Source organism: Vespula pensylvanica, chromosome 12 (assembly GCF_014466175.1).
Source record: "Vespula pensylvanica isolate Volc-1 chromosome 12, ASM1446617v1, whole genome shotgun sequence".
Taxonomy (NCBI): Eukaryota; Metazoa; Arthropoda; class Insecta; order Hymenoptera; family Vespidae; genus Vespula; species Vespula pensylvanica.
This window is the reverse complement of record NC_057696.1, coordinates 1142551-1162699: the sequence shown is the minus strand read 5'-3', so window position 1 is coordinate 1162699 and position 20149 is coordinate 1142551. Positions and strand designations below refer to the sequence as shown.

Genomic DNA, 20149 nt, shown 5'->3' with positions numbered 1-20149 from the left:
ATAATAATAATAATAATAATAATAATAATAATAATGATAATGATAATAATATAACGTCTATAAACATAATAATACTGTCTATGACTTACGATAATACAGGTAAACGTAGAAGATCAAATTCGGAGAGAGAAAGTTATGCATTAAATCTGAAGGGAAGGAAATTATGGCGATATTAAGATCAGATCGTGTGAATAATTATCTAGCACGAATATAAAATGAGAGAAAATGTTTAGCCGATGCACACAAATAGTTTTGCTTAATTAGTTATCTTAAAGATGATATAACAAAACGCCTCTATAAAGAAAGAAATAGAGAAAGAGAGAGAGAGAGAGAGAGAGAGAGAGAGAGAGAGAGAGATAGAGATAAATATAGAGATAGAAATAGAGATAGAGATAGAGATTCGTCCTCTCACCGCTTATTTATTATTATTATTATTATTATTATTATTATTATTGTTATTGTTATTATTATTATTATTATTAATCCTATTATCAAAGCATTATTATGTTTTTTGGATTATTTTTAAGACACGTGTAATAGGCCTTAGATTATTAATTATCTCTCGTGGCCATCTTGAGTTGTGAAATTAAATGTAAGATATTACGACGTAAAATAAAAAGAAAAGCGGAGAATGAGAAATAAGAGGAAGAAAAAAAAAAGAAAAAAGAAAGAATACAGCAACAACAACAACAACAACAACAATAACAACAGCAAGTAACAAAAAACGAAACGACCTATTTCATATTCGCTAATAACTACATATATATTTACCATGTGGTTTAATCACGACGATGAAATGTCAAAGATATTATTAGCACGCCTTATTTATTACGACGGAACATATGTATGATTCCGTTTAAGATAATACGACATTGTCTAATCGTACGACGCGTATTAGAAACATTGTAACTTATAAGAAGAGCGCAAACGCCTGCAGTTATTTCGAATGAATTATTTTACGTTCATGGTAAACGGTTGGGTGAGATTGTAAATGTAAATACATGCTTTAGGAACATACATCTTATATAACAGTTAAGAAGCGTTAGACAAACGGTGGTGCAATCGAGAAATATTATTTTATTTCCAATAGGAACAACGGAAAGGAAGTGCAGTATTTAACGTCGTGATTATTCATCTGCATTCACTGTAATTATAAGCATTTTTACTTAAAAAACTTTTACTTAAAGAACGTATTGTATACCAATAGATATATAGAATATAATAACATATATAATATCCGTAGAAGGAAATATCGGTGTGAGAACTATGTGAATATGCCCCCTAGTATTTAGAAGGCAATTTACGTAGTAAAATAGCCAATGCAAGTAACACGTGTCCTATTTAGAAATGGACGTAATAATAATAATTAAGTTTATAAAGCCTAGAAGAGCATTTCACTCTACTGATATAAACATTCCTGCTAAAAAGCAATTTTAATGAGAAAACTTCTGTACTCGCCATATTTATTAAAAAGCAAGTGTTATATACTTCTCTTTCTTTTTCTACTTTTTTTTTTTTTTCTTTCTTTCTTTCTTTCTTTCTTTCTTTCTTTTTTCGTTCACTCCAGTTGTTTCCAATGTCTTTATCAAGATTTTTTTATATACACAATTCGGTTGTGTAATTGAATATAAATTATATTCGCATTAAGTATTAATATCGACTTATTTATGATTGTCGCTTATAAAGCATGTAATTGCAATATAACACGACTAAGAATGTAATATACAAGATATAATTATAATTCTTTTATTTGATTTGATTATACGGATACATTTGAAAATATTTACTATCTCTTAATGAACATGGCGTATCTCTTTGGTCAACACAAAATTTAATTAGATTGACACATATATTATAAATAAATATAAACGCCATCCGATCGATTAAGAGATAATCGTCCACAAGTGAACTAACGAATACTCTTCTTTCCTGCTATTATGCGCAACTTACATTCCGCCTCGATTATTGTACTATCGACCTAGATCAATTAATATTAACGTAAAAAGGAACGTGAATATATAGTTTTACCGGAGTCTTGCATTATTGTATATACCTAATTATATACAATGAAAAAAAAAAAAGAAGAAAGAAAAGAAAAAAAAAAGAAAAAAGAAAAAAAATCATCGTAAATGACCTTATTGCCATGATGATTTTTCTAAGGTATGCACCTGATCGAAGCGTAAAGAATTTTTACTTCTTTTCGAAGCTACCATAAATAATATCTGATTTGGTTAGTATTGTAAATGTGAATGTAAGAATTCTTTATGAATAAAGATTGTTGTAGAAATTCGTTACCTTTCGCTGGCAATACCTATTTGTTTTAATAACAATTCTTTCGAAATGGAACAGAGGAGGGATGGTGAAGAGAATGGAAACGAGTAAAGTCAACTACGAATATTAATGAAATATATTATGTATATTTATAAAATTCTTATAATCCTTAATGGAAAAATAAGTTTTAATAATTATTATTAATATATATAGACCGTAAAAAATATGATTATATATATATATATATATAATCTTAATATTTGAGAACTGCTCTTAAGCTGAAAGATAAATAATTTCAAATTTAATTATAAAGTCATTAAAATCTCTTATTCGCTTGCTTCAGATAAGTATTCGATAAACTTACCAAACTCCAGAGTGCAAAATATCGAAAGCTTCATTAATTTTCTCGAATGGTAAATTATGAGTAATAAATTCATCGAGAAGTAATTTCTTAGACATGTACTCGTTCACCAGCTTAGGAACACTGTCTTTAGACTTCCAACCACCGAAAGCGGTACCTGTCCATACGCGTCCAGTTACTAACTGGAATGGTCTAGTACTAATTTCTTCACCAGCAGCAGCTACGCCAATGATCACAGACATACCCCATCCTTTATGACAAGATTCTAAAGCAGCACGCTATAATAACAATATTATAAGAAATTATATTAAATAATATATAATATTTACATATATTAATTTATGCTCACCATAGTCTGTACATTTCCAACGCAAACGAATGTATAATCAAGTCCACCGTCGGTGAGTTCTATCAAAACTTCTTGAATAGGTTTATCATAATCTTTGGGATTGATCAGTTCGGTACATCCAAATGTTTTGGCTTAAACGTAATAAATTATTTAAATAAATAGAACCGATAACTTTAATAGAAAGTGTATAAAAAAATATACTTACCTTGTTCAAATTTAGCAGGATTAATATCTATTCCAATGATACGTGACGCTCCAGCAGTTTTGCAGCCAAATGCTACTGCTAAACCAACAGCACCAAGACCCCAAATGGCACACGTACTTCCAGGTTCTACTTTAGCAGTATTAAGCACAGCTCCATATCCAGTAGGTATACCGCATCCCAATAAACATACTTTTTCCAATGGCGCAGTACTGTCAATCTAAAAAAAAATGCTGGTAATAGAATCACACAGGTTTATATAGAAATATTATAATATAATTAAGAACATAAGAAATATTACCTTTGTCAAAGATATATCCGATACCACAGTATATTCAGAAAATGTTGAACAACCCATAAAATGAGCAATCGATTGTCCTTTGCATGTAAAACGAGATGTGCTATCAGGCATTAGACCTTTACCTTGAGTAGCACGGATTTTACTACATAAGTTTGTTTTAGGAGATTTACAAAACTTACATTCTTTACATTGCGGTATGTAAAGAGGAATAACATGATCGCCTATATTTAATTTCATGTATAGTTGAGATATAGAAAGAAATAAGAACCTATGTATAATGTTAATTAAAAATTTATCAAGATTAGTACCTTCTTTGAACTCGGTTACACCTTCTCCAACGCTTTCAACGATACCGCTACCTTCGTGTCCAAGAATACATGGGAATATACCTTCTGGATCTATTCCACTTAAAGTATAAGCATCCGTATGACACAAAGCAGTTGCTACTAATTTAATACGTACTTCATGTGCTTTTGGAGGTGCTACTTCGACCTCTTCGATAGATAACGGTTGTTTTTCCTTCCATGCAACTGCTGCTTTACATTTAATAACCTTCAATACATAATATCTATTTTAATATTTTTAACTTATTCGATATATTCAAGTTTCAATTCAACTCGATCGATATCTAAATAAACAATAACGTTTAATACTTGCAACTTATGATAAAAATTAATTATTATATTACAAAAGATTATATTTACCTTTCCTACTGTATCTACCATAATTGTCAATTGAGTAAAAACAATCAAACTCGTAATATTCTTAATACGATTAATTCTATAACCTATTTGCTTCAAACGACGATATTACTGATACACTTATTTTTCACTGCTATCAAAGGTCACAACCTTATAGTAGTGGAATCAAGATATTATCGATCGTACTGCCCTCTTGTAAATTGTACAAATTATGACAATTTAATTTCTTGAATTTATTACAAACATTTTACCTATCTAATCTAACATGTTACATCTATCTAATCATGAAATACTTCATTTTTATAAATTTTATTAATAAAGAATTCTTACATTTATATTTTTATTTATTACATTGTATTTATATTTGTAAACTATCTCAATTAATTAATTTCATAGTAACATTATAGATAGATGTAAAAAAGAAAATACAAAAAAGAATTTTTTATTTGATCAATTAATCATAACAATTGAATATGTTACAACAATAACTTTTAGATCTTTGGATATTTTCTTTGTCAAGTATCTATAATATAATGTTTTTTCGCTTGTGCCAATAATAGGAACAATAGATATTCGATGACAAAGATAATTAATAAATTAAACATATAATCTTTTATTGTAAACCTCATCACATTTTATTATGAATAGATAAAAGGAAATGAATTATTAGTTTTTTATTTCTAAATATTTTGCTTGATGATATCTAGATAATTATTTCAATCAAATATAAAGAATTATAGTAGTAGTTTATTAGAGAAACGCGATACAATCTGCAATACAATAATTGTCTTTTATGAATATTAATATGAAATATAGATTATAATCCATATTGAAGCTTATGAAGGTTACATTATATAATGAATTTTCATCACGTTCTAGGAAAATGAATATTACGTTTAATTAAAAGTAGCTATTAAATTACATTGCTCGTATGGCTTTAATCGAAACTCGCATCTCTGTATTATATAAGACTTAACGTAATAATCTATAATAGATTGATATTGGTCCTGTCTCGCATGTAATCTTATCAAAACTTTTCAGAATAATTCCTACGTCATAAACCTAATGACACAGATACATACATAGAAGAAAAATAAAGCAAAAAAAGAAAGAAAAAGAAAAATGTATAAATATCTAAATAAATTAAACAAAAAAAAAAAAAGAAACGAATATCACGAACATATGAATACACAATATTACATAAGGCTTTTATCGTTGAAGGTTAAACTAAATTTAAATAAAATCAAGTTAGAATATTAAAATTCGATCGTTGCAATTTTATTATCAATCATAATGAATAATATTCATATACACAAGCGAACATATACGTAAACACAGTATAATTTATTACGTAAAATATCACAAACGCAAAAAATAATCAAACGTCGGATCGTGTACGAATACATAATGTACATACACGTACATGAAACACGTACATAAGTATATACATTGAAATATGACGTCACTAAAGAAATAAATAATAAAACAAAAGAAAACTCAATAATTTAATAGCAATAATTTATCTGATAAGTTACGTCGATAAGAATAGAAAAACGAGAAGGGAAAAGTTGAAAGGAAATGAATTAAAAAGAAAGTTTTCGAAAGAAAAGAAATATTAACGCAAGGTGTATACTTCAAAGTGTAATGCTATATTTCGATAACATACAGAGTTTACATCGAGAATGTCAATTCAATTACAGCGCAGTCTCGATAGGCGCAAGTTCGTCTTCTCTCTCTCTCTCTCTCTCTCTCTCTCTCTCTCTCTCTCTCTCTCTCTCTTGCGCTGCGCATCTCGTTCATCTTCTTTTTTTATCATGGAAAAAATAGCAACGTTTATGGTAAATGCCGACCGATTGGAAAATACGATAATTGCGAGGGGGCGACATTTTCTTTCATTAACGTCGCAGATTCTAAGTAGATTATTTATTTGGCAACAATTATAACAACAAACAGGATCAAGGATTGTACGCAATGGTGGCCGTTCATAAATTATACATGCGTTTTTTATTTCCTTTTTTTCTTTTTTTAATATTATTATCATCATCATCATCATCATCATCATCATCGTTATCATCATAATCATAATCATAATCATCATTATCATTATCATTATTAGCATTGTCTTTTTTCTTTTTTCTTTCATTTTTGTTATTGATTGATTTATTTCTTCTTCTTCTTCTTCTTCTTTTGTATTTCTTTTTTTCCCTGTCAAATAACCGTTCATAAGAAAACGGTTTCTCCAAGAATTGATATATCGTACTTTTTAAAATTTGCGAAGAAAAACGGTACCATCCAGAAATCGTTGATCCCAAGGCATGCGAGAGTTCTCTGTCTCTCTTTCTCTTTCTTTCTTTCTATCTATTTTTCAATAGTTTTCTCTCTTTCTCTCTCTCTCTCTCTCTCTCTCTCTTTCTCTCTCTTTCTCTCTCTTTTTATCTCTGTCTCTGATTGGCTCCATCTTTCCCGAAATAACGTTCGAGTCACGTGATACATTGTATCTCGTCGAAGGGAATTCTCGCGCGTTCAATGGGGGTAGAGGTTAACGTAAGTAAGTACATAAGTAAATATATATATATATTTTTGTAAATATATATATATATATAAATAAATATGTATATATATATATATATATTTACATGAGAAATCGCGCGTCTATCCAAGAAATATTCGCACGTCCTATGGAAGTAAGAAGGTAACATTCGATGGATTCATAATCGAAGAAAAAACGAGAACTATATATTCGTGTGTTGTGTGTATATATATATATATACACATATATATGTATATAATTCGTGTATATTTATATATACAGGATATTCGTTCATAGATGTAAATAGTGAATAAATATCTCGCGATTGATTGAAATTATAATAGAATTTAATAAGTGAAATTCGTATTCGAGCTTGCGACGCTTACAAAGTGCAGTGAAAACAATTTTGGAGATAGCAAATTCGAAATAGTTTTTACATTCTTTTAAATTTCTATTATCTTGATAAATATTTTTTTGTATATTTATAGATTAGCGATCGTTTGTATTCAAAATTATATCTAGTAAAAAGTTGTTATTATGGGTCGTTTACGATTGACCAATAGAAATGCATACATCACTGTAATTCGCAGCTATATTCATGACATAGAAATACGTTATTTACAAATCAGAAACGATCGCGTCTATATTGACGAGTTGAAGATCGACGATCAGAGTGATATTGTTCGACATAACCTATTCCAAAATATTTGTATATCGATGATTGTTCTTCAAAATTCAGGTATGAATAAATCAATTACTTTTAATTATACTACTACTATTCACATTAACAATTTTTCACTAGATATAATTTCGATTACGAATAATCGTTACTCTATAAATATGATAAAAAAAAAAAGAAAGAAAAAAAAAACGACCGTTACATGAATTTACTCGTCGCTGATTCGTCGAGATGCAAATGTTTCTCGATAAACTTCCTTAGATTTCGTCCAATCGCAAAATTTTGTTCAGCGTTATAAACGGACAAATATATATATATATATACGTACACACGAATAATTCGAATTCTTCATTTGTGGTAGGGCACATTAAATCGAGAATTATCGCGACTTATATATGTACGAATAGTTTTTTGCGATTGTTCTCTATCTCTTTCTCACACACACACACACACACACACACACACACACACATACACATATTCTCTATTTCTCTCTCTTTCTCTCTCTCTCTCTTTCTTTCTCAGTTAAAAAATTGAAGCGGTAAACCGCTAACCGAATAATAATAATAATAATAATAGTAATAATAACAACAACGATAATAATAATAATAAGACGTAATCGAGGAGAAAATAATGCGTCTCTACCCGTCGTCCTATTAATTAATACGACGAACATCGACCATATTCGAATCAATCAACACGTTCGACTCGGTGCTTCCGAAAAAGAGGTTAGTCGTAATCCGTTGAACGACGAAAGTCTCTTTGGCAGTTAGGGCGCTAATTCTATGCGTAGTTTGTTTAGTTTTGTTTTTGTTTTTTGGTTTTTTCTTTTTTTTGTAGATTTTTTTTTCTCCTTTTTTGTCTCTTTCCTTCTTATAATATTATCGAATTAAAAAATAAAAACTAGGGTTGGCGAACGACTTCGAATCGGTTCGAGCATACCTGAGAAAAATTATTCGACCTTCGATCGTTCGATTCCATCCCACTTGCTTCGTAAATTTTTTTGTCTGCTACTTTTTTTTTTTTTTCATTTTCTCTCTTTTCAATATTCCTTTTTTTCTATTACTTCTCTCTCTCCTCCCCCCTCTCTCCATATATATACATATATATATATACATATATACATATACATACATGTGTATATATATATATATATATACATATCTTTCTTTCTCTATCTCTCTTACTCGCATTATTTACGTTTGATCGAAACGAAGAGAACGTTCGTGTGCGTGTTCTCCGCGCAGGCATAGAAAATTCGTGTGTTCTGTATGTGTGTGATTTTTTTTTGCATGTGTCTGTGTTTTTTCTCCCCTTTATATATATATATATATATATATATATATATATATATATATAATTCGATTTAATCGATAATGGTTCACAAACTTATCGACGTACCAAATTTTTTGTAACTACGGGTACAAAGGCTCGTAACATTCTAAATTGTAAACTTTAACTTCGAAACGTCGTAGGAAGTCGACGTGAAAAACAGCCATTCGCAATTCGCCATTCGCCATTCGCTCGGCCAGTATTTTCCTCTACGAGAAAAGAATCGAGAAATCGAGAAGAGTATTCCAAGAGATATACATATATAAAACGACCGTTCTTGTATTTTATTTAGGAAGCATAATAAAAGGATTTCTTTCGGTCAAAACTTCAAAATCGTCATTCGGATAATTTCTTCGATAATGAAACATCGACAGAATAAACTTTCTTGTTTTTGTTTTCCTTTTTTTTTTTAATTTCGTTTTTTTTTTGGTTTTTTTTTCATTTTTTCTTTCTTTTTTTTTCTTTTTTTTTGTTTTTCTTTCGTTTGCCCTTTTTTAAATTCACAGATATATATATATATATATTTTTTTTTTTACTTTCTTTTTAGGCTTTGTTTTCTTTGTAATCAAACAAACTACGGCGGCTGGGATATTAAGGAGAGTCTAAAAGTTACAAGTATTATTAACGTCGTTTCGTTTCTCGAGAGGAAAAGCAACTCAGCCTTTCTCTTATTTAACGATAATAAGCACGTTTTTTTTCTTTCTTTCTTTTTCTTGTTTTTATGTTATTTTTTTTTGTTTCTCTCTTTCTCTCTCACTTTTTCTCTCTCTCTCTCTCTCTCTCTCTCTCTCTCTCTCTCTCTCTCTCTCTCTCTCTCTCTCTCTCTCTCTCTCTCTCTCTTTTCTTTCTGTGTTTGCCCGCGTTATCTTAGTTTCCGTATATCCCGTACGTGTAGATTAGACTCGGCATGATACGAGATAATAGGATTCATTGCACCCAAGAAGCTGGAACCCAAAGTGGTTCTGATTCGACTCTGTGAACAGCGTTGATTAATTGTTCAAAAGCTATCGAGAGATCAGCGTTGACGATGACTTCATCGAACAGATGAGAATAGAGGAATTCTATCCTAGCCGCACTGTGTAGGATCTCGTTAAATTCCTCGTCCTAGAAACGAGGAGCAATGATTAAAAAATGAAAAAGAAGGAAAGAAAAACAAGAAAAGAACGAACAAACAAACAAACAAAAACGAACGTGCGAATTCGTTGAGAAAATAATCGATAGAAGAAGAGCAGACGAAATGATTAAATTAAAATCGTTATTTGTACCGTGAAGCCTCGTGAGTTGCTCTCGTCGAAGGTTGACCTAGCTCTGTTCTCATTCCTGGTTTCCTTTAGTATCTCGAATCTAGGTGGTTTGATATAAATCACGTATGGCTTTGACTGTGGCGTTCTAAGCATTTTAAGTGCCTGGTAATGAGGATTTAACAGGCATACGTATCCTGCATTGATCAGCGAGCTTACGCTTTCCGCGCTAGTTCCATAAAGATTCCCTTTGTATTCTCCGAACTCAATGAATTTGCTAGTGTCAATATCTTCTTCCATTTTTTCACGAGTAACGAAATGATACTCTTTCCCATCGATCTCACCTGGTCTCGGTGGTCTCGACGTGTCTGAGGAGTAAGACAGAGAAAAAAAGGAAGATAACAAAACAAAAATATATATATATATAAAAAAAAACAAAAAAGAAAAAAAAGTTAAGAAAAATCCTATTCCACGTTTTTCTATCAACGTTAGATTATTTCGAAGATATCTGTTCGCGAGCTAAAAAAGGTGTTTCTATTACTAAGCGGTAAAATGATGTCACGAGGAAGGTAGCATGTATCTCATTTAGCGCTTACGAATACGTAATCCGACATCATTTTGAAATTCGTTTCGCGTTTCACCAGTCCCTGGTGTGATTCGATAGTTTATCACGTTTATAGTTGGCACTCGTTTCTCTTTGCTTTGTCCCAAGGGACGAATGTCACTTAATGTTTTATATATATATATATATTTTTTTTTTCAAGGAACAATCCAAGTTTCTATTAGAACTTACAGGGCACAGGAGTCTTGTACTTGTCAGGATCGGTAACCATCAGCCTCCTCTTGAGTTCGTTTCTGCCGACACCAGGTGGTCCAATAAGAACAACGGGTCTGTAGAGACCCGGCCTTGGATATAGCTTGGCGACCTCTTCGTAGGTCGGTACCTCTTCTCGGTCGAAGTCGTCGTTTTCTGCAGCGTCATACATGATTTTTTTAGTTTTTATTCCCTGCAAGTTGCACTTTGTAGGCGAGGCGTGCAAAGAGGTACTGGGACGGGGGCACAATGCAGGCAAAGGCACTGGAACAGAACACAAGCCTAACCAACGGTTAAGCCGTCAGGCCATCATCCGTTAACAAAATAACTATATATAAACGAAAGAGAAGCTTTTTGGAATTTTATTTTTCTCTTTTTCTTTATTTTTCTTTATCCTTTTCCTCTTTCTTTTGTAATTTCTCTTCTTATTTCGGGTTTTATTTTTCTTTCTTTCTTTCTTTCTTTTTTTTTTTCTATTTGGTTTTTTTATTTTTCTTTCTTTTTTTCTTGTTCTCTCCGTGTGCTCGTGCCTACTTCGAAGAAGTTTTCTCTTTGTTAGCAAAGCATTAGGGTACGTTATGAGAGATGTTAGATAGAAGATTGTCAGAGCACACCCTTATCTATCCTCTTATTTCGAAGAAAAGCAGATATCGTAGTCTCGAATCGTTTTGAAGGTTTATCCGGGTGATAAATTTGTTAGCAGTTAATATCCCTCCGAAGGACTTTAACAATGAAGAACTCAGCACGTTTTATCACAGTGAAAGAGAAAGAGAGAGAGAGAGAGAGAGAGAGAGAGATAAAAAGAGATCGATCGATCCCTCGTTCGAGAGTCCCCCTCTTATGTTGTTAAAAATAGACTACGATTGACTTATAAAATTCATCGGGTCTTGTCTCGTAAAAAGCTTCTTTCTTTTTCACTCTTTTCCACTAACTTGATCTAAAATATGTCTGCTCTGAAAATCTGATTCGTTTGTGATAGATCTCGGGCGTTATGACATATGGTATTTGAAAATTTAATAAAAGGCACTTTGCGAGACACGTGACATGAGACGAGTTGACACGAGATGAAAATAATATGAGAATGAGAATGACATTGTTGTTATAATAATAGTGATAAAAAAAAGATACACAACGTAACAAAACAAAACGAATCAACGAACGAACAAACAAACAAACAAACAAACGAACGAACGAACGAACGAACGAACGAACGTACGAACAAACAAACAAATACAAACAAAAATTAGACGAAAAAAAAAGGAAAAGAAAAGAAGGAAAGTATAATAGGAAAACTCGTGAAAGAATCAACTCACTTATATTGTCATCGTCGGTTTTATCCTTCTGTTGTCTCTCGAGAATGATCCTACGTTCCTGAAGTGCTCTACTGGGGATCAAACCCGCTCTCATGTTTCGATCACCTTCTCTTCTGGCTTGCCACCTGATTCAATGTCACGTGATTTAGTTGCTTCTTAATAAAAAGTTTAAATCAATTATCTGTTTCGAGAAATATCGAAATGTCTATCGTTTACCAATACGCATCGTCCTGGCTAACGATGTGCAAGACGTCACCTTTGACGAAATCTAATCCTGCTTCCTTGCACGGTATATAAGGATCTTCCGATGCCTTATATGAAAAATGTGCTCTCACTCGTACCTATATTAGATCAGATCACATTATTGTTCTTAATTTTTTTTTTTTTTTTTTATTGTCATTAGTTTTACCTTGCTTTCTCTGATTCCACCTTTGCTGTCCGCCGGTACGATCTTAAAAGTTATCGTACCTTCCGAATTTTGCTGAAAGATATTCATTAAAAGCTCAATATTTCTTATAAACGCTAATCGTTATTAGTTTTCCCCTTTATTTTTATTTCGATATTAACTTTAAGAGTTTGGAAGATATTCGTCAAAATTTGCTGCAAAAGATATTTAGCTTTGCATTGAGTCAAACCTTTTTTTTTTAATATTTGCTTTACGGTGAATGGAATATATATGTATACATATATACGTTTGTTTTTTAATATTTGATTTATATATATATATATATATATATTCTTTTTTTTTTTTCTTAATATTTTCTTTATGCATCGAGTTAAATATCTTTTTTTGTTTTCTTGATATTTACTTTACGTCGAATGAAATATATGTGCATATAATAAATGTGTATATATATATATATATATATATATTAATAAGTAAAAAATATATATACATTTTTTTTAATATTTCATTTATATCGAGTTGCATATATATATATATATATATATATATTTTTTTTTTTCTTTTATCTGAATATTTTCTTTATGCATTCAGTTAAATATCTTTTTTCTTCTTGTTTCTAGATACTCTTAAGGAGTATAAATTTTGTTCTAGTAATAGAATAAAATAATTTCAAGTTTATGAACGGATCCACGAAACGATTATACGCGATCTTCAAAACCTACCAGGATTTTAAGGACGCAATTTGGTGTCTTCCCTTCAACGCTGATACCATTCACCTCGCAGACTTCATCTCCAACATGAATAAGGCCAGATCTGTCGGCTGCACCACCATGCATTATTCGTGCGATCACGATCTTCCCAGTGACCTCGCAGGTCTTTATGGTCGCCCCCTATTTTCAAGGTACAAACTAATATTTTCATTTCGTTGGATCGTGCGCGTGCTAGGAAGTGCACGTTTTTGTTCGTTGGAAAAAAAGATTGAGAGAAAAAAAACAAAGAAAAAGAACGAAAAAAAAGAAACACAAGGAAAGTCCTCTCTCGAAGGCTGATATCGTTTCAATGATATAAAAAAGAGATTTAAAAAATTTAAATAAAAAAAAAAAAAAGGAACAGTGAAAAACAAACGAGTGATCGAAAAACGTGAAACCTTCGCGTCCTTTCTCCCGAACTTGGTTTTCTGTCATTTCTATTGTTTTTTACTTTATTTTTATTTTTATTTTCTTTTTTTAAATTTCTTTCTTTCTTTAACGTTTGCATATTATGATCATTGAACGACAAGAGAGAAGGATCACGTTCGAAGCTCGATTTATTTTCGCCTTTTATACATTATGTTACATACGTACGTACGTAAATATGTATTGTATGTATGTATGTATATATATATATATATATGCATGTATACTGGTGTGTGTGTGTATGTATGTATGTATGTACGTATATACTTAAATAAATTTCTCAAAACAAGAAAGAATAATACTATTCTTCTCTCGCTTCGAAAATTAAAAAATTAAAGATTATACTAATTAACTATTAGCTATGGACATGCGGGACAATAACACAACGTACAAAGGTTATAGAAAAATTGTTTTATTTACAAGCTAAAACAATACGTGTATTCTGATGCAAAACAATTAACAAAACGAGGAACAACAAAATGAAAGGAAAAAACAGAAAAAAAAAGAAGACAAAGTAACAAAAGTAACAAATAAGTTATAGAGCTGGCAAAGGCAACGTAAAAAATATATATATATATATACATCTCACTATATTTTATAAGCTCGATATATGTATATATATATATATATACATATAACATATTTAACAATAACAGACATACAAGCAAAACTAATCGATAAAACAAAATGGCATAAAAAGAAAAAGGGGACAAAAAGATAATCGAAGGGATGGAGGGGAAGGGGTGAAGGAGTGTGGGAGGGTGGGAGGAGGGTAGTGGTTACGTAAACGTATAAGAAAAAATGGACACATATAATAAAAACTCGCTTCGTCTCTATGAATCGTCGATTCAGCAAACGCAGCCATTTAGTAATGAAATTCGCGATAATATATTGCAAGAAGGCCAAACGACGAAGGCGCTAAAAAAGAATGCGAAAGAAATCAACGGCAGCCAGCAGACTGGTGTGTAAGTGCAACGATGTGTTTTTCTTAAAGAGAGAGAGATAGAGAGAAAGAGAGAGAGAGAGAGAGAGAGAGAGAGAGAGAAAAAAAAGAGAAAAAAAATCGATGGAACTTCTGAAGAAAGAAATTTTGTCCATACCCGTAGGATATATTATATGTATATATATATATATATATATATGTTTTTTTTTTCTTTTTTTTTTTTTAATCTATCTCTACGGGTAGTCAAAAGGCGAACTTACCACGATCGGTTCGACCCCGGCGCCGCACTTCGAAGCAAGTTTGACGATGAAAGAAATACGTGATTACTTGAGAGAAGAATTTTCTTCTTTTTTTTTTTTTTTTTTTTTTGGTTTTTACCGAGCAAGCGCAAACAACACGAGGGAGGAACATTCTTTATGCTTTAGAAATTAGTAGACATTGTTTATTTTCTTTCGGTATTATTCTACCGAAGAACGGTGCTTTGGAGAAAGAGAGAGAGAGAGAGAAAGAGAGAGAGAGAGAGAGAGAGAGAGAGAGAGAGAGAGAGAGAGAGAGAGAGAGAGAGAGAGAGAGAGAGAGAGAGAGAGAAAGAAAGAAAAAAAGGATATTACGACGATATTATTAAAAGATCGCATGCAAGTAAACGATAATTAAAAACAACGCGAGATAATAGTGTTAGGGCAATACGCGGCTTTTTTTTTTTTTTTTCTTTTTTTTCAACGTTCCTAGGTTTTTTTTTCTTTTGTCTATTTTCTCGCCCCCACCTCCCACCCACTCGTTATCTTCCTATCAATTTCGATTTTCAATTTTATTAACCCGGTCCTAACCCACGTCAGTTTTATTATTTGCGTCTTATAACGATATGACCGACGAATCAACGATTAGCTTCCCGCCATTTTCTCGTTTTCAAGGTTAATTAAGTGGAATAGGTACGGGCAAACTAATTGAAGTATCGATCGTTAGATCGATCCGACGTACCAGGGGCTCGTTCGACTTGACCAATTGTACGATCTTCACTGTCTCTTCATCCTCGTCCACTTCCAATGGAATCTCAGGTAATCTGGGATAATAATCCTTTTGGGCAACGGCATCATGTGCACAGAGTAGACCCTATATACATACATATGTGTGTGTGTGTGTGTGTGTGTGTGTTTATGTAAACATATAAAAATATTACTTAACAACAAAAGATACGAATGTATTAATATTATAATTATTTATATAATCAGAAACAGTATATGGCTCACCTGCATATGTGGCTTTTGCAAAAGATGAAAAAGTTCTTTATACTCTTCCGAGATGTGAGTTTTCGTGGACAATAAGTCGAGCACTTCGATATCAATGTCCATCGAGTTTGATTTCACCGGAAAGAACTTATCGTCCTTGATATTGTTTAAGATCTTATTGTGAACAGTTACCAAAGCATTCAACTCCTTCGACTGTAACAACTCGCTGAGGAAACCGAATTCTTCTTCGGTACAGCTTGGTATTTCTGATTTGTTTTCCCTCAGAGAATTGAGAAGTTTTGATAATGCTGGAAGGATGAACGATTTGAGATTGAATTTATATTAGAATGAAAAGAGAAAGTAAAAAAAGAAGAAGTAGAAGAAGAAGAGAAAATAAAAAAGAGAGAAAAACAGAAAGTAAGGAGAGGTGGGAGGAAAGGAAAGAAAACACTAGACGAATCTATTTCATCGTAATCAGTTTTCTAGAACATATTCTATCTGTGTCTATCTATACCCGGCGTATATCTTAAAAGAACCCACGCGACGTTTTGGCACGCGAGAATCTTGCAACTACATTAGAGAGTAAAACACTCGGTTTACGTCATACAATATATTTTCGTGGCGAGTGGACGGACATGGGTCGATGAATTAACGTCACACGTTTTGTCGAAGATCTTTTTCTTTTTTTTTTTTTTCTTATTGTTGTTTATTTTTTCTTTCTTTTATTTCCTATTTTTTTTTTTTTTTTTTTAGAAAAAAAATTCGATTTGCCATTTAAACGAACGAATCGTTTTATATGTATCATACATATATATGTACACACACACACACACACACACACACACACACACACACACACACACACACACACACACACACACACACACACACACACACACACAGTTAGATTTATTTATCTATATACCTAACACTGTTTTTTTCGCTTATACACGAGTACACCGAGCAAGTGAAAGAGAGAGAAAGAGAGAGAGAGAAAAATAGTCACTCGTGCGTTCAAAGGGATGAAAACATAGAGAAAGACAAAGAGAGACAGAGAAAGAGGGAGAGAAAGAGAGATAGAGATAAAGATAAAGATAGAGAGAAAGACAGAGAGAGAGAGAGAGAGAGAAATAGATAGATAGATAGATGATAGGTAGAGAAACAGAGAGATATAGGGTTATTTTTCGAGACAACTCACCGGGATCCCAGTTAACGTTTTCCATGACGAGCGCAGCTGTCATAATTTCCTTTCCTTTCCGTATATTTGCAGGTCGGTCTGTAACCGTTGCGGTAAACGAGAGGAAGGAATCCCGGCGGGACGCTTTCACAGACGCCACACAGGTAACGATATATATATATGCATATACATATATATATAAATATATATATATATATATATTTATATATATATATATATTGATATAATGAAACAAGAGTAGGTGGACGAGACGACGTCGCCGACGACGTCGTGGACTACGTAAAGAAGGAACGAGGTGGAAGTGTTGGATAGGAAGAGTAGAGGAGGAAGAAGAAGAAGAAGAAGAAGAAGAAGAAGAAGAAGAGGAGATTGAGGATGAGGAGGATGAGGAGGAGATGATTATTCGGGTCAGTCACGACGTATTTCTGGCAGGGTCGCAGGCAGCGCCGCGAATAACCCGTCGTTCGAAGGATCGTTTCTGTCGTTTCGTATTCGCGCCTGGAGTATCGTTATCATAGCGAGAATAATCCGTTACGTAAGCGGCCGCCTGTCACTCGAGATGGGGTAGAACGGAGCTTGATTTGTATATGTATATATATATATATGCTATATATATATATTATATGTATGTATATGTATATCTATATACGTACGTATATATCTATATATATATGTATGTGTGTATGTCTCTCTCTTTATATATATATATATACGTTAGGTATATGTATTTATGTGTATGATAAAGAGAACATGCAATAGGACGAAGCCGTCACCGGATTGGCCCATTTAACGTGTACAAGGTTTAAAAGCCATGGATGTCCTCGACACGTTCGACTTCTTCTGATTATTCCTCTTCTATTACGACAACCGACTACGATATCTACTATTCGAATCCACGAAACACACAAATCGAATCTTTCTCGTTCGCCACCGACCTCGTCTCTCGTCCTCGACGCGAAGCGTCGCGCACACTGCCGACGCCATCTTCGCGACGACCGACCCTCGCCTCCCTCTCCTCTTCTTTTACTCGCTTTGTATCTCTCTCTCTCTCTCTCTCTCCCCTTTTTTCATCCCCACTTTTCTACTCTCCGTTCCATCCTCCCGACTTTGCCGTATACTTTCTTCATAAAGGTGCGTTCATAATCAAGGGGTTGTTCAGTCGATCATTGGACGAATTCTATGTAGATATTTTTCAAAGATTTCTTTAGTTTCATTTTTCCTTTTACTTTTGTTCTTGCTGTTCGTTTTGTCCTCGTCGTCGTTGGTCGTTGCTGTTATTGTTGTTGTTGTTGTTGTTGTTACGAGTTTTTCATATTTGTTTTTTCACTTTGGTCAAGAATTTTACTACGGCTCTATTGCTTTTTTATTTGGATTGGACGGGGTATTTCGTTGTGTGAACAGCTTTAAACGGACGGGAGAATTTTACTGGACCAGTGGTACGCAACTGATTCTTGTATTAATTTTTTTTTCTTTTCTTTCGTTTTTGTTTTGTTTTCTTTTATTTTCTTTATTTCTTTTTTCTTTTCTCTTTCTTTCTTTCTTTCTTTCTTTCTTTCTTTTCTATTCCTTTAAGAATCTAGGAGAAACAAATTACAGGGATTGTCAAATAATTGATTTTTATATTGCAAATGAGAGTAGACGATATTAGATAGAAAGAGTAGAGCCCTTTATCGGCGTCGTATTTTTATATCGTAACGTATATGATAAGGAAAAAGAAAAAAAGAAAAGAAGAAGGAAAAGAGGAAGAGAAAGAAATTAAACGGTTCCTAGAAATGCGCATCACTGTGGCGTCTGATACACCCACGTTCATAGCGCCACCGATGAAGCCAGACTACGTACGATCCGTCGGTACTTGGCCTGAATTTTTTAATATATTTCGAATGTCCCGTCAATAGATTCATAACTTTTGCGAACTATTCCAATTAATGTTAATAAAATAAAAACAAGACAAAACAAGAAGAAAAAGAAAAGAAAAGAAACCAAAAAAAAAAAAAAAAAGAACAAACAAACAAAAAGAAACAAGAAAAAACGAACTAACTAATACGTTCGATAGAAACAATCCGTTCTTACTTATAAATTCGATAACAAATATCTGTCGAATCGAATCGAATCGAATCGAATCGAGTCGTACGATCCATATAACCGCTTATCATTTCGATTACGATCGAAAGAAGAAGAAAACGTAACAAAAATGAAAAGAAAAAAGAAAAGAAAAAAGAAAAGAAAGAAACAAAAGAAGAAACGAAGAAGAAAAAGTTAAGAAAACGTTTTATTCGCGATCACCGAACGTTTCACAGTACGTTGTATACTTAGGTGGGCGTAGCGACGCGAATTCAAATCGCGCGGGCTTAAATAGGGAGGACGGCGTCTCGTTAGTTCGTCAAGATGCCGTCCAGGGGCAGGACGATCGCTAATGTATACATGCAGTTGTTTCGCGGAGAGAGAGAAACGTCTCGCCGCAAGTCTCCTCGTAGTATTTCGGTGAATTCCGTGGCCGTTTTATTCAATGTGTATCGCGAACCAATAGGATATAAGCAGGAGAGAAGAAGAATAATCGTATTTTATTGTTTAATAATTCATTGGTAAGGATCATCCGGTTTTGGCAGCTCTTTGCCGCCGTTACGAAGCGGCACGGAACAGCGCGACTAACGCACACGGGAACACCGCGAGAAGCCCCTTCACTCTTCGTCCCAACCCTCCTCCTCTTCCTCAGCCTCCCCCTCCTCCTCACCTTGACGTGATACGACGTGAATTTCGACGTAAAACGACTGTCTCGTTTTCTTTTCTATTCTATTATTTTCATTTCTTTTCTTTTCTTTCCATCTCTTTTTCTTTTTCTTTTTCTCTCTCGAATCGCCCTCGGTCATCGTTTTCTTTCGTGCTGTGATCGTGTCGTCGTCGTTCTAAATGTCGTCGTCTTCGTCATCGTCGTCTTCGTCGTCTTCGTCGTCTTCGTCGTCTTCGTCGTCTTCGTCGTCTTCGTCTTCGTCTTCGTCGTCGTCGTCGTCGTCGTCGTCGTGTCTCGTCGTCGCCATTTCTTTTACTCGCTCGGAAAAACCATCAGTTCTAATAGTAGTTGTAACAGTAATATCAGTAACAACAACAAC

The 20149-nt window shown here is 33.0% G+C and overlaps 2 protein-coding genes and 2 long non-coding RNA genes across 7 annotated transcripts; 1 reads left to right on the top strand and 3 right to left on the bottom strand.

Moving 5' to 3' along the window:
* Window positions 1-1727: 1727 nt before the first annotated feature.
* LOC122633457 (alcohol dehydrogenase class-3) lies at window positions 1728-4456 on the bottom strand. The gene is made up of 7 exons (XM_043821358.1): window positions 4189-4456; window positions 3793-4036; window positions 3485-3705; window positions 3187-3403; window positions 2982-3112; window positions 2636-2910; window positions 1728-2549 (listed from the first exon to the last, which is right to left on the bottom strand). Exons 1-7 carry the CDS (start codon window positions 4207-4209, stop codon window positions 2525-2527), a joined length of 1134 nt encoding a protein of 377 aa, XP_043677293.1. The 5' UTR covers window positions 4210-4456; the 3' UTR covers window positions 1728-2524.
* A 5055-nt stretch (window positions 4457-9511) lies between these two features.
* LOC122633455 (MAGUK p55 subfamily member 7) lies at window positions 9512-17251 on the bottom strand. Of its 4 annotated transcripts, none has more exons than XM_043821355.1 (11): window positions 17043-17251; window positions 15866-16152; window positions 15597-15728; window positions 14879-14905; window positions 13223-13390; window positions 12504-12575; window positions 12311-12435; window positions 12095-12219; window positions 10761-10937; window positions 9992-10335; window positions 9512-9830 (listed from the first exon to the last, which is right to left on the bottom strand). In XM_043821355.1, the coding sequence occupies exons 1-11, from the start codon at window positions 17083-17085 to the stop codon at window positions 9654-9656; spliced, it is 1677 nt and encodes a 558-aa protein (XP_043677290.1). In that variant the 5' UTR covers window positions 17086-17251; the 3' UTR covers window positions 9512-9653. The 4 variants fall into 4 exon arrangements, with proteins under 4 accessions (XP_043677290.1, XP_043677288.1, XP_043677291.1 ...); XM_043821353.1 differs by having other exon boundaries at window positions 10761-11063; window positions 17043-17176; XM_043821356.1 differs by lacking the exon at window positions 14879-14905 and having other exon boundaries at window positions 17043-17248.
* On the top strand, window positions 13270-17365 carry LOC122633460. The gene is made up of 2 exons (XR_006328114.1): window positions 13270-13401; window positions 17115-17365. It is a non-coding gene; the product is annotated as an uncharacterized LOC122633460 (long non-coding RNA).
* Window positions 17366-18575: 1210 nt separating this feature from the next.
* LOC122633462 lies at window positions 18576-19941 on the bottom strand. Its single transcript, XR_006328120.1, has 2 exons — window positions 19774-19941; window positions 18576-18618 (listed from the first exon to the last, which is right to left on the bottom strand). It is a non-coding gene; the product is annotated as an uncharacterized LOC122633462 (long non-coding RNA).
* Between the last annotated feature and the right edge of the window lie 208 nt (window positions 19942-20149).

Bases quoted from the DNA above. Each gene is read 5' to 3' on its own strand.
- LOC122633455 (XM_043821353.1), bottom strand. From the start codon at position 17,085: ATGACAGCTGCGCTCGTCATGGAAAACGTTAACTGGGATCCCG. The intron at 12,220-12,310 runs GTAAACGATAGA...ACATTGAATCAG, and splicing joins AGCCAGGACGATGCGTATTG to GTGGCAAGCCAGAAGAGAAG. The intron at 10,336-10,760 runs GTAAGTTCTAAT...CTTACTCCTCAG, and splicing joins GTACAAGACTCCTGTGCCCT to ACACGTCGAGACCACCGAGA.
- LOC122633457 (XM_043821358.1), bottom strand. From the start codon at position 4,209: ATGGTAGATACAGTAGGAAAG. The intron at 3,404-3,484 runs GTAATATTTCTT...ATTTTTTTTTAG, and splicing joins CGGATATATCTTTGACAAAG to ATTGACAGTACTGCGCCATT. The intron at 3,113-3,186 runs GTAAGTATATTT...ATTACGTTTAAG, and splicing joins TCCTGCTAAATTTGAACAAG to CCAAAACATTTGGATGTACC.